The sequence below is a fragment of the Artemia franciscana genome, chromosome 10 (genome assembly GCF_032884065.1).
Source record: "Artemia franciscana chromosome 10, ASM3288406v1, whole genome shotgun sequence".
In the NCBI taxonomy this organism is placed as follows: Eukaryota; Metazoa; Arthropoda; class Branchiopoda; order Anostraca; family Artemiidae; genus Artemia; species Artemia franciscana.
Window position 1 is genome coordinate 28,201,090 of NC_088872.1, and position 17,717 is coordinate 28,218,806.

The window sequence follows — 17,717 nt, forward strand, 5'->3', positions numbered from 1 at the left end:
AAACATTCCCTGGGACGTAATATGCACATGATGGCCCCCATGAAATACAGGGACAGGAACTCCCTGAGAGGCTTGGATAGGGCTGGGCTTAAAGTGCCTATTGGGGCATTACTTCAAACTTATTAAAATATTTGAAGAAAAAGGAAGAAAAAAGCAAAGAATCATAAGACTAGCAACTATTTTTGAAAGTGACAGGGACTCTATCTACCCTAGATCTGCATATGCCTAAACGTCGCTCACTAATATGTTAACTTATTTGATTTTGTTCAATTTGTTCAGTTGTAATTTATTTTGTTTTTTTGCTCACTAATAATATAAGCCATTGCATTCTGGTACAGTGGAATTGCAATATATTTTGTTTTTGTAAATAGTTATTTACTTTTCTAGAATAAAGGTGGTTTATTTATCGTGAGAAACTTCAAACCCGCATTTCCACATTTCAGATTTAAATGAAAGAATTCCTTATTTTCACTGGAAATACCCATTTTGATGTCCATATTTCACATACTTAAAATCCCACAGCTCGACAAACCAAAGGCTCCTACTTTTCATGGGTCAACAATTTTCAGAATGCCACAATACTCAGACATTAAAATTTCCCAATTTGTCTTTCCACATAAGTCAAAAATTTCATGATTTCAATTTTCCCAGACTTAAAAGTTTCACATTTAACAACTCAAAAACCTTGCCTTTTCAAGAATTTTAGCAAATTTCACAATTCCTCATTTCTCAGACTTAAGAATTCTTGAATTTGACAACCCAAAGTTTTACACTTCTCAAGAAAGTCAGCAATTGTCACAGTTCCACATTTGTAACACTAAAATTCAACAATGCGATAAGTCAAACACTCCCTTTTTGTCAAATGTCAACATAACGATTCTGCCTCAGATTCCAAGTTACAAATTCCATTAGTTGCTGGTTTAGTTGGAGCACCAGCTTAACCTAAATACAGCTAATTTAACCAAACCTTATATGGCGTATGTTAATTTACCCCAACCTAAATATTTAATCTGAATTCAGTGGTTTTTGGGTTATGTGGTTAAGCATGACCGAATAGGATTTCACATATTTTTGACTTTTACAGAGTTAATCCGCAAGTATTAAAGGTTCTGCCGAGATAAAAGGCAGATATTTTATTTATTTATCCAAGCGAGTTCGTCTTTTTTAAATCATTCACAAAGTGTTTATTGTTTTCAATTTTCATTCTTTCAATTTTGTCGTAAAGTTTTCATGAATTTCCAATTTGTGTAATGCATATTCACAAATTCTCTTGTTTTATTCCTTCGTTTCAAAGAATTTCTTTGTGTGTCGAGGGTTTTTTACTTTTTTCAATTTTTTGTCCCAAAGTTTTCAAAGATTTTCTTTGTTTAATGAAGTTTTTCGCTTCTTTCAATTTTTTTGGAGAAAGTTTAAGAATTTAGAATGTTATTTTTTTTTACCATTCTCAATTTTTTGTCGAGCCAAAAAATTTATTTCAAATTGTCCACTTGATTCCGTCATCTTGATTTTTTTTTCACACAATTTCATGTTTTTCAAATTTTTTTTCCAAGGTCTTTACAGATTTACTTTTTTTGTTGACTCGATTTCACCGTATCAGGTCTGCCTATGGGATTCTGGTGTGTTTGTCTTTCTCGTTTTATCATTTCTAGCAAGATTAGTATATTTATACTTGCTTTCCATTAATGAGTGTCCTGTGTTGGTCCGAGAGAGTTCAATTTCGGTATAGTGAGTTTTAAAACAACTTTAAAAGTAGTAAAATACATCTATTAATATTCTTGAATCGGAAATCGTTTCGTTGTCGAAAATTCACATTAGAACTGTGGAATTTTGAAAAACCGGATATTCTCACATTGTGAAAATTTTAATTACGAAAATCGTGAAATTATGAAAAATTCTTAAATTGGGAAGTGTTTTACTGTGAAAATTGAAATAAAACTTGTGTAGTTTTGAAAAAAAAAACAGCTTAGATTCTTGAACTGTGAAATGTGTAACTATAAAAATAAAAAAAAACCAAAGCGTAAAGAGGAAGAAAATCTAATCAAATTCTTGTCCCAGTAATTTGTTGTTTTCATAATTTTTATTCAACTAGTTTCATCTGTTCAATTTTGTTCAAGCAATTTCGTGCTGTTTCAATTTTTGATCAAATAGTTTCTTCCTTTTGAACTTTCTATACCAAAGTCTTCACCTTTCAGTTCTTTTGTTCAAGCTATTGCGTATTTTCCAATTTTTATTCAAGTAGTTTAGCCAGTTTCAATTTTTGTTCACATAATTTTCGCTATATTATGTTTCTTTAATTGATATTGATGCTTTATTTTTCTGGTTTTGTGGGTTTTGGCAAGAATAATATATGTTTGCTTACTTTCCTGTTACTGAATGTCCTTTATTGGCGCAAGAGCGTATTGTCACCGCCCTCTATGGCCTCCAAAGGCAAGGTTCTCCTTTTCACTGTACTAAAAATAAAATTCCGAAAATGTTTTTCTTTATACTAACATTAATGGTTGCATACTTTTCAAATCTACAAGACTGTTTTTTTGTGTTTCATTTTGATTTAAACAGTTAATAATAGTTCAAACAATATCAATTTTCTGATACTAATTTAATGCTCATCAATATTTTCTATCCTTTAAGTAAACATCTTAAATAAATATAGAAAATGAATCTGAATCATCTATTGCTTGACTAATTCGAAATAATACAAACTAAACAGATCGATTCAAAAGTCATCCCACGGTGATTTATAATGTTATTTTGACATAAATTTCAGAAACTTCTGAATTGATTGGGATCAAAATAAAAATAGTAACAAAAAGGTTCTTTTTCAAACATTAAAATTAATTTAAGTAATTTTTTCTGCCCTCTACAGATCGTTAGTATTGTGCTTATATGATCGTTTTGGCCCTTCTGACTTAAGGGAGTTTTAGGGGTTGTAGTCTTGCTCTTATTTGTGGTAAATTCTTCTTCTTCTTTTTTTTTTTAAATCGGCTCGTTTGGTTTATATTAGTTTCTTTTTCGCTTCAGGCTTTTATAATTCAGTTATAGCAATCTTGTTTATTTTAAAACTTGGCATAATTTTTTACTCCGTTTTTATGGCACTTGGTATTAACCAAGTGACATATAGCAATCGCAAATTCTACCGCTCTGTCAGTCTGCCGGTCCCGGTTTTGCTAGTTTAGGCACTTCCAGGTAAGCTAGGACGATGAAATTTGGCAGGCATATCAGGGACCAGACCAGATTAAATTAAAAATAATCATTTTCTCGATTTGACCATCTGGGGGAGAGTGGGGGCCCCGTTAATTCGGAAGAAATAGAAAAAATGAAGTATTTTTAACTTACGAACGGTTGATCAGATCTTAATGAAATTTAATATTTGGAAGGATATCGTGTCTCAGAGCTGTTATTTTAAATCCTGACCGGATCTGGTGACATTAGAGGGGAGTTGGGAGGGGAAAACCTAAAATCTTGGAAAACACTTAGAGCTGAGGGATCGGGATGAAACTTGGTGGGAAAAATAAGCACAAGTCCTAGATACATGATGGACATAACCGGAACGGATCCGCTCTCTTTGGTGCAGTTGGGGGGGGGGGGTAGTTCTGAAAAATTAGAAAAATGAGGTATTTTTAACTTACGGACGGGTGATCGGATCTCAATGAAATTTGATATTTAGAAGGGTATCGTGTCTCAAAGCTCTTATTTCAAATCCCGACCGGATCTGGTGACATTGGGGGGAGTTTGGGAGGAACCTAAAATCCTAGAAAACGCTTAGATTGGAGGGATCGGGATGAAACTTGGTGAAAAATAACCAGAAGTCTTAGATACGCGATTTACATAATTGTAACGGGTCCACTCTATTGGGGGGGGGGGAGGAGCTAATTCTGAAAAATTAGAAAAAATGACGTATTTTTAACTTACGAATGAGTGATCGGATCTTCATGAAACCTCATATTTAGAAGGACCTCGTAACTCAGATCTCTTATTTTAAATCTCAACCGTATCCAGCATCATTGGGGGGGGGGGGCAGTCGGGGGGCCTGAAATCTTAGAAAATAATTAAAGCGGAGAGATCAGGATGAAACTAGATGTGAAGAATAAAAACCTGTCTAAGATACGTGACTGACATAACCGGACCAGATCTGCTCTCTTTGGTGGAGTGGGGGGGGGGATAATTTGAAAAAATAAGGTATTTGTAACTTACGAAAGGGTGACCAGATCTTAATGAAATTTGATATTTAGAAGGACCTTGTGCTTTAAAGCTCTAATTTTAAATTCCGACCAGATCCTGTGACATTGGGGAGAGTTGGAGGGGGAAACTGGAATTCTTGGAAAATTTGAAATTTGGGGCATTTTTATCTAACGAATAGGTGATCGGATCTTAATGAAATTTGATTTAGAAGGAATTCATGTCTCAGAGCTCTTATTTCCAATCCCGACCAAATCTTTTGACATTGGGGGGAGTTCGAGGGGGAAATCTTGGAAAACACTTGGAGTGGAGGAATCGGGATGAAGCTTGGTGGATAGAATAAGCAGATGTCCTTCATACGTGGTTGATGTAACCGTACTGGATTCGCTCTCTTTGGGGGAGTTGGGGAGAGGGGTTTAGTGATTTGGCGAGTTTGGTGCTTCTGGACGTGCTAGGACGATGAACATTGGTAGGCGTATCAGGGAGCTGCATAAATTGACTTGATAAAGTCGTTTTTCCAGATTCGACCATCTGGGGGGCTAAAGGGAGAGGAAAAATTAGAAAAAATGAGGTATTTATAGCTTACGAGTGGGTGATTGGATCTTAATGAATTTTGATATTTAGAAGGACATCGTGACTCAGAAAACGTGAAAATTGGGGTATTTTTTATCTTACGAATAGGTAATCGGTCTTAATGAAACTTGACATATAGAAGGATCTTATGTCTTAGATGCTCCATTTTCGACTCGAATTGGATCCTGGATATAGGGGGTTGGAGGAGGGAAACATAAATCTTGGAAAACGCTTAGAGTGGAGAGACCGGATGAAACTAGATGGTAAGAATAAGTAAAAGTTCTAGATACGTGATTGACATAATTGGAACGGATCCGTTCTCTTTGGAGGAGCTTGTGGGGGGGGGGGGTTAATCTGGAAAAATTAGAAAAATTGAGGTGTTTTTAACTTATGAACGGGTGACCGAATCTTAATGAAATTTGATATTTAGAAGGAATTCATGTCTCAGAGCTCTTATTTCAAATCCCGACTGGATCTGTTGACACTGGGGGAGTTGGAGGGGGAAATAAGAAATCTTGGAAAACGCTTAGAGTGGAGGAATCGGAATGAAGTTTGCTGGATAGAATAAGCAAATGTCATAGATACGTGATTGACATAACCGTACTGTATTCGCTCTCTTTAGGGGAGTTGGGGGGGAGGGGTTCAGTGCTTTGGTGAGTTTGGTGCTTCTGGACGTGCTAGGACGGTAAAAATTGGTAGGCGTGTCAGGGAGCTGCACAAATTGACTTGATAAGGTCGTTTTTCCAGATTCAACCATCTGGGGGGCTAAAGGGAGAGGAAAAATTAGAAAAAAATGAGGTATTTATAGGTTACGAGTGGGTGATCGGATCTTAATGAATTTCGATATTTAGAAGGACATCGTGACTCGGCGCTCTTATTTTAAATCCCGAGCGGCATTAAGCCTCTAATTTTCCTTTTAAATCAATCTATTGATTCTTAGAATTTTGTTAGAGCTTCTTAGTTTCTACAAATACAGTAAAAAAGATTTGACAAGAGATTCAGCTACAATTAATTAAATTTTTGTCAGATTTTTCCCGTCTGATTCATTTGTCACGTCAGACATGACAATCATGCCTGATTGTCTTAATAATTTACCTCGTTAATTTTACACCTATTGTGTTTTAAACAGTCAGAGTTTCATTGCTACGTAAAAACCATGACATTGTTCTAAAATAGGGAACACCCTTAAAATTGAATAATAAAATAGAATTATTGGTTGCCATTACAACAAAGCAGATAAGGCAGCCGGGGGAAAAGTGAAGCCTAAAATTATATTTTTATTATATTTTTTGTAAAAGTATGCACTTCTGATTAAATATAGCAATGATACGGCACGCACGAAAAAGTCTATCAGGGTAACAGGACTGGTGTATCGGGAGGAGGGGGCTCAAATTCATACAGAAAGTAGAAGAAAATAGAGAACCTGTGAATTTTGACATGTAGGTTGAATGTCCCTCAACCTGCCACGTAAGTAACTACAAAGGCTATACACCAGTTTACAGTTGTATTCATCCTTCTATTTCATTTCCACCACTCTCAAAGTAGGATTCAAGTTTCGTTACTTCTTTACATTCACAGAAAATGTACCTCTTTCAAAATTGAAAAAAATATTATAACGACGAATTCAAAGGGAACGTATTCGAATAAAAGTGCTCACGTGGAAAGTCTCGTAATTGAATCAGCAACATCATTTCCCATTCTCTTTTAGTAATCTGTTTTAAAAAATTATATCTAAGGTTAAAGAATATTTAAGTTTAACAAGTTGATACTTAACATAGTAAACTATAAATGCGTTTCTTCAATTATTGACATATATATTTTGCCAGTGTGGGAACTAAGAACCTTGTTATCACAGCGAATTCCTAGCTGTCAAAGGTGCTCTAATGCTAAATCGGGACTTGATACTTGTTTCTGTTTTAAATGGCTTCACTTTGATAGAATGTTCAGTTTGCGTTAGGTCTTAATTTTTTCATCAATTATTAAATTATCCCGTTTTAAGATGGACGTTCTAAATCACCGAGTTTCTCCTTGTTTGTTGTTATAATTCTTACTGTACTAAAACAAAACTTTTTTGTATTATTTAGTCAGCCTATCAAAATAGGAAGAATTTCTAACTGCACTAATTTTTTTTTGCGGTCTCTTTACTCTGAAATTTCCCTTGGTACAAGATCTTCTTTCAGCTCATGCTGGGATTAAACTTTTTCAAAAAGAAGGAAATTAAAAACTTTTTCTTTTTAACAAATTTTTATCAATAAATTAAAAATGAGAAAAAATATTAGAAAACTAGTAACCATAATAAAGAGATTCGTAACACAGCTCTATTTTCTTAAATAAGCTCCTTATGTTTGTATTGGAAGGAAATCATTTCAGCAATAGAGGCTGACTTAAGAAACTCAAATATTTGTTTTCATTTTAGATCCTACAGCAAACATAACAAGCGGAAAAGAGTTGCATGTCCATAGAGGATCACCCTTCAATATAACTTGTCTAGTCCATTGGGGCGACATGCCACCAAGTAATGTACTATGGACAGCCGAAGAAAAAGTGAGTAGACTCTTTCTAATAAAACCTTAGTAACATAAAGCATCCACAGGAAATTGTTTTTGCAGCTAATGTTGGAACGCGTTGTACTAATAATATATGGCACAGAAGTTTTCCGTGGGAGGAAAAAAAAGTCTTTCGAAAAATTGAACCCGGAATTGTAAGGAAAATGCCAAAAAACTATTTTTGATACTTCTATGATATACCACCTGCATCTCATGAAGAGAATTTAGATTAGTCCTAATAAAGTATACCTAAGTACGGTAAGAACATAATTCTTAAAAAAAGGGCTATATATTTGCACATTAGGGGGGGGGGGAGGTACAATTGCTCAGCATGCATAACTTGTTAGCTACAATTTTTCCGATATTATGAAGTAAGAATTATTTTCTGACTTCATACTTTTCAAATACTTTGCCCCCCTAATGTCCAAACATATAGCCCAAATTATATATTTTCCATCTATTTTGTCAATTCTCGTTGTCTTTTCTTACGCTAAGTTGAAAGAAACTAGTAAAAGAAACTGGTTTACAGTTGTGTCAATGCATGAACAACTTGAGACGCAGTGGCATATCATACAAGTACCCTTTCTTCTTACGTACATCATTAACGTAACAATTACTATCCCTGTAATAGAGCCGACGACTACATAATTTGGGTTGTCTAATTTGGGTTATCACATATCTAAGTGGTTGTAGAAGATACGAAAAAATGAAGATAATGCACGAAGCTTTATTGACTGAAGGTTATATGTAAGCACAATTAAATTTACACTTAACTGTAAACAAATGTTCGTGTGCATACGACTCTGCATACAAATGTACCTGGGCACTATCTTCTAGTTTGTTCATGTTACAAAAAATTGTATTAGATTCAGGGAATGATGAGATTATTAGCTAATCAGAACATCCCTTCTAGTAGCTACAAATTTTTTTTTGGTTTAGATATTGAGCCAAACTGCACCTTAGCCTACTTCTTGATGGGACATTATGCACAAATATTGAGGTTGTGTTTTATATAAGTAGTGGAGGGGTTCTGGAGCCCAGACGTACAGCATTAACGTAACGATTACTATCCTTGTAATAGAGCCGACGACTACATAATTTGGGTCGTCGACCTACTTAAATGAGCATACTACAAGAGATACACCATTACCATAATCCAGCCGGCAATCTCATTTTCATATACCTGTCGGGACATGATTAACAAAGAAATTTGAAATACGTCTTTTGACGATTTAATATATGAATATTTTTTTTATCACGTGCTTGGGCAAAGTAAACTGGCGAACTTACGTCACCAGTGAATCAATTGCTGTGACACTTCCTTTAAAGGGATCTTATGGTCATCCATGTCCCATCTCAAAAGGACCAGAACCCTCCCCCAACTTCCCTCCTCTTCCTTTGGGACTTTATTTTTTGCACTTCTGTTTTATACAAAGTTCGATGAAGATACGCTTCTATAAATCAAATGTGTGGTATGCGAGCTTTGTGCAAATCAAATATGTGTACCCTGTTTTGCCCAAAGCTCGATGAAGATACACTTCTTTGAAAAAAAAATGTCCGGTTCAAAATATTTTGTTGTCTGTTGTTCACAAAGTTCGATGAAGATACACTTCTTTGAAAAAAAAATGTCCGGTTCAAAATGTTTTGTTGTCTGTTGTTCACAAAGTTCGATGAAGAAACGCTTCTTCGAATCAGATATGGCGTTCAAAATGTTTTGTACTATGTATCGTATCGAGCCCAAAGCTCGATACAGATAGGTTTCTTTGAATCAAGTGTGTGGTTCAAAGTGTTTTTTACTCTGTTTTGCACAAAACTCGGTAAAGATACGCTTCTTTGAAATACATGTGTGATATGCGAGCTTTCTACAAATCAAATATGTGCACCCTGTTTTGCCCAAAGCTCGATGAAGATACACTTCTTTGAAAAAAAAAATGTCCGGTTCAAAATATTTTGTTGTCTGTTGTTCACAAAGTTCGATGAAGATACACTTCTTTGAAAAAAAAATGTCCGGTTCAAAATGTTTTGTTGTCTGTTGTTCACAAAGTTCGATGAAGAAACGCTTCTTCGAATCAGATATGGCGTTCAAAATGTTTTGTACTATGTACCGTGTCGAGCCCAAAGCTCGATACAGATAGATTTCTTTGAATCAAGTGTGTGGTTCAAAGTGTTTTTTACTCTGTTTTGCACAAAACTCGGTAAAGATACGCTTCTTTGAAATACATGTGTGATATGCGAGCTTTCTACAAATCAAATATGTGCACTCTGTTTTGCCCAAAGCTTTATCGAGCTTTGGGCTCGCATACCACACATTTGATTTATAGAACGTATCTTCATCGAACTTTGTATAAGACAGAAGTCTTGTACTTCAATAAACAAAAAATAAAGTCCCACAGGAAGGGGAGGGAATTTGGGGGAGGGTTCTGGGTCCTTTTGAGATGGGACATGGATGACTATAAGATCCCTTTAACGAAAGTGTCATAGCAATTGATTCACTGGTGACGTAAGTTCGCCAGTTTACTTTACCCAAGCACGTGACAAGACCAGATTTCATTCAATCCAGATTAAAACAAAAAAAAATTCATATATTAAATCGTCAAAACACGTATTTCAACTTTCTTTATTAATCATGTCCCGACAGGTATATGAAAATGAGATTGCCGGCTGGATTATGGTAATGATGTATCTCTTGTAGTATGCTCAAAATTTGGTGCCCCCCAAAATTGGTCAGGAACTTTTTTCAGGATCTGGTCAAGGCCATCAGTCAGGGACCAAAATATCTCCGATTAGTCTATACCAAATTGAATCACTGGACTTGAATCACTGGGACGTTTTTGAGTAGCCCAGAAAAAAAGACCATAACATTTATGAAGCAAAATGTATGTATGTATGTATGTATGTATGTATTAATTCGTCAAAAAAGGGTACACAGACGGAGTAAAGGAAATAAAATATAAAAAGAACAGAAAAAGCGGCACTCCCCAAATAACTATATACACACAAATATAAAAAAAAACAACATAAAAACGAATCTACATAAGTAAAGATTGCCATTCGTGTTCTAACGTAATCAGCTGTTTTTCATCATTGGTAATGGCTGATTGAACGGTGGCGGATGTGTCAATTATCCCATATTGCTGAATGATCTTAGTATTTATGGTCCATATTGGGAGCTATAGTAGGAATTTGGCATAACGGAAATAGGTAGAGTGAATTTCTATTTTATCTTTTTCTCCTAATAACTTCCAAAATAGTGCCGAATAAAGGACATGTGGTATATATAGAGAGGTAAATAGACGACCTAGTTGGGCCCAGTAATTTTTTACATCACTTGGTTAAATACTGCATCCATAAACCTTAAGGCAAAATGGACGCCAATGTAGAAAAAACATAAGAAATTAAACTTGGGTATATCAATTTGTCGTCCATTTTTTTTTTTTACCTTAAGGACCTAAAAATTCCTAAATTTGTTGGTCTTATCTTAATTATTATTTTTCACTACACATTTTCGTGAACAAATCTCCCATTTTGTCGTGCCTCTGGCAATATTTCAATATATGTCAATAAAGTTTTTGGAAAAGCTATCCTGAAAAAAAAAATGAATGGGGCAATTAAGTTTCTACTGCATTGTTATTCCCATAGGTCTCATTTAGAGCTTTGAACAAGTTCTTACATTTCGAAGTCACGAAACTACTTCTTTTTCTAGAATATAACATTGGGATTGAAAGATTACGTGATTACTACTACCAGTGGAAATCCAGTAGTCAGCTCACTTTTTGTAGCTAGAGCAACTCCAGAAAAAGCAGGAAAATACCATTGTAGACCAGAAGGGTTTACAGCTCCCTATGTGATGGTGCATGTTTTAGACGGTAAGCCTCCAAATCTGTAATTTAATGTCTTCATTAACTATGGCTATCAGTCCTGAATGGGAAATGGCTTGCTACCATCAAGTGGTCGAGGGAAAGAGCTCAGGAGCTTGATCTTGCAGCCAGACCAAGCGCCATGCTATTGAAAAAGGCTGAGTAAAGAGTGACAAGGCGAGAGGCTAATATGATTCATGTTCATGCAATTTATCCTTAAGGTCATAATATAATTCATCCTTAAGGTCTTAACTCTTTCTTGACTACCATGTTAAAATATTTCGAATTTATTGCTTTTCGTGGGTTTTTTTGGGTCACTGTATCCCCCCTTGGATCCTTTTCGTGAAAATTAAGCTTTTACTGAGAAAAATAGAAGTTATATATTAGCAAAAGGGGGTTGTGGTTAATTGGGCCTCGCACCTGAACAAATTTTAGTCCCTTGTGTTTTAAGGTCGCTATTTTCTTTCCTTAAAAAGAAAACTATAGTGTTTGAATTATTATTTACAAAGGCCAAAGAATCTTCTCTATTTTATTGAAAAGTGATTGTCAGGAAAATTAAAAACGCTAGGACCTTAGAAATGGATTTTCAGATGCAAGCCATCCTCCCTCCATAAAACAGGGTCAGTAATTAGGATGGGCCAGACTAGCAGCTTGTTCTTGGGGCCGGTTCGTAAGGCAATTTTGATCTTATCAAACAAAATTTGGAACAGGATTTTTCAGCTCCAGAACTTGCCAACGTTTAGGAGTGGAGAGCAGGGGCTGCTAACTCGGAAGTGATAGGGATAGAAGAGGAGATGGGCGGGATGACAAGCGACAGTCCCCTCCCTTAGAAACTTCCAGAGATAGCCTTAATCATAGAGAACAGTTTTGTCATTTGTTTTAAACTCCACCGAGGGGTTTGAAGAGAAGGAGGAAGCCTAGTATGAGAGCTGCAAAAGGTGACTACATTTTCAAGACGACACCATTGGAAAGCACCGTTCTGAGCTTGGAATACTAAGAGCAATATTAATTAATTTATTTATAACCCACTACGTAGGAAATGAAGTGGACTAAAACAAGAAAAGAAAAAAATACATTTAACATCGACACAAATAAATAAATAATTACACCCAATGCGCGATGGCTACCCGAATAAAAGGGTGGTTAACACCCAAGGTGGCATAAATATTTCCTTGAAGACGGTTACTTTGTCTGACAAAACAACTTACAATATCTGGAGCGCCGAAATCCACATAATCTTTCTATTACTGTATCTGCGAGGCAGATACAATAAAAACTTGCAATATCGGAAATACATAATTCTAATATCGCCAATATCCCCTGGTCGAAAAAGGATATGAAGACCAGCTGGGAACAAAACCGCATGGTCACAAAAACTCGAGTACAAATTAGCCAGTGCTTTTCTGTTATATCTTCCCCTGCAGGGTCAATTTTCGCGTATCCCAGTTTAAGCTTCTCTTTAATATCACTCAATGGGCAGAAACGAAAAAACAAGTAACCGATTTTCAAATATTGATCCCAAGCCATCGGAAAGATTCGACAAAATTTAACAAAATAAACCGCAATCAAGCGGCGTTGCAGAAGATTTTGAATTGAACACTAAACATTCCTATTTATCAGTGTTAAGGCTTAATCCAATTTCCCTATGCAGCCGCGATACTAGTATCACAGGCTTCAGTAAAGTAAACTTAGACCTGCTAAGAAGCAGAAGACCTGCTAAGATCATCCGCATATGTAATATAGGAGACATTGGACAACACTGTAGAGTAAGAAAACGGTATCTTATTAAGAACATTCAATAAGCAAGCTTTAAAAATATGAGGTGAAAGCACACCACCCTGACGGACCCCAGATCTAACCGGGATTTTACCAAAGGCCCGGAAACCCTGCCTCAACTGAATGAATAAATTCTGGTACCAAAATCGAAGCACAGAAATAACTGAACTATTCACACTCAAACATGTCAGAGAAAACCATGCTTGAGAGTGACAAACACTATCGAAAGCTTTAGATAGGTCTAACGCCCAGAAGTGAACTTCCGTTTCTAAACGATGTGCTTCTTGTAACACTGTTGCAAGTATATGGTGGGCATGCTAGCATCCTATACGCGACTTAAAACCGAACTGAGTTGCATCATAATCCACCTTACCTTGATATGGGAGCAATACATATTCAAATAGTTTACTTAAATTACACGCTACAGTAATAGGACAGTAGGATCCTCAATTAAGCAGATCCTTCCCTCGCTTCACAACAGAGGTAACGGTACCACACAGGAAAGAGTCAAGCACTAGTGAGCTACTAAAACACATCTGAAAAAGAAGTTATAGATGGCCAATCAACTCGGGAGAATCAACTCTTAAATGTTCAACACAAATTCCATCCAAATCAAACAACTTAGATTTTAGTCTTTTAATGCTTTTCATTTTTAGTCTTTTAGTAAATTTTTAGTCTTTAGTCAGTAATGCTTTTCATTTTAGTCTTTTAATGCTTTTCATTTCATTTAGGACTAATAGGGATAATATCTTTCTGGTGTAACTTACGCGGAATAACTGAATCAAGCAGTCTAGAAAACCTGGAATGGACCGCATAATTTACTCTACTAAAAATTGCCGAGTAATGACTAACCCATGGATCATCAGGAGTTAAACTGGACCAGGCAGTCGGGTTTAATTTACTAGAATTTACCAGTTAACTCCATTGACGAGGACTTTTCGGAAATTCCTTATCCTCATACCGGACACTTTGCAACTAAGATTTGAATTCAGACTTCGTTGTACTTTTAATATTAAATACATTCCCCGAAGTGGGGAGACCAAGCACGTTCTATATCCGAAACCACATTTTCGCCCGATTTTTAACACTTTTTAACTGAGGTCCTCTTTCCATAAAGAACTTCTAGTTTTCGAACGAATACGCGAAACAGGGACAGCAATGGCTTCGGCCTGTTTGGGGTAGGCAGCAATCCCAGAATACTAAGAATTGAGTTGAAAATTGAGCATTAGGCGAGAAGACACTGGTACAAAGTAAACGGTAGGGAACTGTCACACATGAGAGCAGAGTTGCCAAAGTACAAATATATATAGTCCAGTTAGCTTTATTCCATTTACGCTTATTATATCACTTAGTGCCCCGTACAGAAGTTTATACTGATTCGGGCCAGAAGAATTCAAAACAGTAACCGTAAAAGATACGGGGAGATAACCAAAATCTTGTTCTTCATCATTAACCTTGACAATCGAGCATATCACACCAGCCGAGCAAACATAGTGGTCTAAATCTGAAACACTTCCACTATTATGAATATAAGAAAAATCTGTACTCTTAGCTACTGTCTGATATCCATCTGGCAAAGACTGAAGTACAAGATCATTCCGATCCACATATAGCAATTTGCTGTACAGGGATTTCGGACAAGGCGGTACTAATAGTGTACTTTGTGTTTCTATATGGCACTATTTTTAAAAGTTATACGCTGTTTAGTTTCTTAGTTTTGGACGTGTGAGTCTCTTACTAGAATGCTTGCTACTGGTGCAACCCGGATATTAACATTGTGGGCAGTGGTTCACTCGTTAGTGAGTTTCAGCTACTCTGTGACCATGATGTGTGTTTTTTTTATGTTATAAAAATAGGAGATCAGTCACGAAATCTGGAAAAATAGTAAATTCCGAGGATGTAACATGAATACCCAAGAAAAATTTGGTTCGATGTATGAAGCCGCGAAGCTATCGAACCGAAGGGTAGTGGACTGAAGCTTAGTCGACACTGCTGGGAACCAAAAAATTTTGGGAGTTTTTCTTTCAATCGCAAGGCTTAGGACCCTGACGACACATTTCTTTCTTTTTAAGGCACCATACCAACATAAAAACCCGTCAAGCCGTCAGTTCAACTACTATTTTCATATTTATTATTTTGGCTTTGAGTGTACCTTCAGTCATTGGGCCTGTGTCCCAATTCAATAAAACTAAGGTATTGCATCTTATTCTTTCGTTGTCAGGCTTTCCCGCCCTGGATACGCCACAGGGGATAATCAGCCTTTATTAGACAGAGATAAAGCAGTCCGAATTAGACACTAAATTAATCAGAGCAAACAGATAATTGCACTTTTCTTGGGAATCGCCAAGGGTGTTGTCTAGAAAGCCCTAGGAGTTTTCTAGTTTATATTGGAATTCTTTTATTATTTCCTTTGTCTCTTTTTGTTTAAAAAAAAAGAGGAAACCAAGCTATTTACCTTCAGTGTGTAGCAAAAATCGAAGATGCAAAACTGCCTTAATTAAGGCCTCCATGGCTTTGCTGCAATACTATTTTCCTATCTTAAATAATGCCCTATATCACTGAAAGCAATAAGCAATTTTAAGGGATAAATTTCATACTTGTAATTTTAAACATGAAAAAAATAGGATCGTACTCTTGCTTCCATAATTACCATCAGTGTTCAAACAAAAATCTACTATCGCAAGCACCCGAACTCACCAAAGAGTACATGGAGATTTGCAAGGCACATAATTTGAAAAATTACAGCAATCCATTTTAAATGATGGTTCCAAATTTCTTTAATCGTTTTAATGTATCATTTTTTCTCATGAAAATTTTTCTCTAAATAAGTTCCCAGTCAATTTAATAAACGAAACCCAAAACTAACAGAACTTACAGTCCTGTTAAAACCCCTGCTAAAACCTATTAAAGTCCTGTAATTCCACGTCAAACTCAAAACGAGCAGAAATTTACACATTGCTGAAAATAAACCATATTTTAAATGTTTTCCAAATTCATTTGTTTTTTACACTAAAATGCTTTGTCCCCTTTCTCCCCATTAGGTCGCCGGTTACATGCAGTCGTCTCATCAGAATGATTAGAGCCATAGAATCCACCCTTTCCCTTTGTGTCTTTGAGGATATCAGAGCCCACCACAGCCCTTGGGGCAAGGGCTGTAAGTTATTCAATTTGCCCATTGATTACATGTACTATTTGTTATTGGGAAAGAGGGTAGTTTGATCTTTACTGTTCAAAAGTACCAAGGGTATTCAGGAGAAGCATTCAGATAATCTTGAGGGAAGTGTTGAACTAAATCAAAACGCATTATGTTCATACAGGTTGTCAAAAAGGCATAACATAGGAATGACTAAGAGTATTAAGTTGAAGTTTTCAGGAAATGATGAAGAGAAAGATCAATTGAAAAAAGGAACTAATGTGTGCTACTATTACTACTGCTACTACTTTTACTTTAAAAGTATAAAGCTAACACAATGTGCAAGCAGTTTGTCAAAAGGGTTTGTATCTCAGGAATGGCTTAGAGTATTAAGTTGGACCTTTCAGAGAATGCTTAGGAAGTAGATCAATCGACCAAAAAGGGATTATGTCGACACTACTACTGAAACTGCTGCCATCACCTCTAATACTACTCAAGCTACTGCTTCTAATAAAGACTACAACTGAGGCTAAGAGTATTAAGGTGAGACTTCAAGAGAAATCGAACAAAACTAAAATACACTGTGTGCATGGAGGTTGTAGAAAGAACAAATCAGTAATTTGCCAGGAACTGTTTACATAAATAAATTGCATGTTATGAAAAGGGCATATCAGCAACATCATACCAACGTCTTATTCTAAAAAGTTGAAACATCCCGGGCTTAATGAGACCAAATTGTACATATTACTACTACCACTACAACTTCTACTGTCAATACTATTACTAATTCTACTACTGCTAGTACTCCTAAAGCAACAACTGTGACTACTAATACCACTAGGGCTAAGGGTATGATAGAATATTGGGAGGAGTCGAATGGAATCAAAAGTGCATATCAGCATTATCTTAGGAATGGCTTGAAGTAAAAACTTTAAAACTTTCTGGGCTTGCTGAAGAGATGTTGAAGTAACCAAAAGGTGACCAAAGTAAATAGCGAAGTGTGCTTATTTGTTCATTTCTTTATTTATTTTCCACCGAAGTACTTCGCATGGAAAGAGTCGTCGTGGAAATTTTGGAAGGAGCTCATTTGATTTGAAATTGAAAGTTGTAGTGGCTGTTTTATGAATCAACAGCAATTGGAAGACTATCAGCCCAACTTCCAGATCCACTTGATTCTTCAATCACATCCATTAAAAAATTGAGACAGTCATTTCGTTTAGCATAGTTGAAAGGTCCAACAACTATGTCCTTGGAGATGTCAGCCTCTCAGAGCCCATGACGCAAGTGATGTAAGTTATGCAATTTACCCGTTGTTTACATATCGTATTTGTAATTGAGATTCAGGTGAAATTTTCAGAGAATATTAAGGGGGTGTTGAACTAAATTAAAACATGTTATGTGCATGAAGGTTGTCCACAGTACAAAGTTTAGAAATGAGTGAATATATTAAGTTGGAACATTCAGGGAAGATTAGAAGGATGATCCATTGACCGTAAAGGCAATTGACCGTAAAGTAAATGCACACTACTGCTGGTAATGCTACTATTACCGAACTACTACTACTACTATCACCGCTAGTACTGCTTCTGCAGCGACTACTACTAAAGCTGAAGATACTGAGAGGAAAACTTATAATCTCAGAGTCGGAACATGCTG

At 36.0% G+C, this 17,717-nt stretch overlaps 1 protein-coding gene across 2 annotated transcripts in view; it reads left to right on the plus strand.

Moving 5' to 3' along the window:
• LOC136032023 (lachesin-like) overlaps window positions 1-17,717 on the plus strand; it is a 71,739-nt gene that overhangs the window by 30,817 nt on the left and 23,205 nt on the right. For both annotated transcript variants that reach the window (XM_065712101.1, XM_065712100.1), the window contains exons 4-5: window positions 7,166-7,293; window positions 10,999-11,161. In XM_065712101.1, coding sequence (XP_065568173.1) covers window positions 7,166-7,293; window positions 10,999-11,161 — 291 coding nt within the window. The remainder of the gene's footprint in view (window positions 1-7,165; window positions 7,294-10,998; window positions 11,162-17,717) is intronic.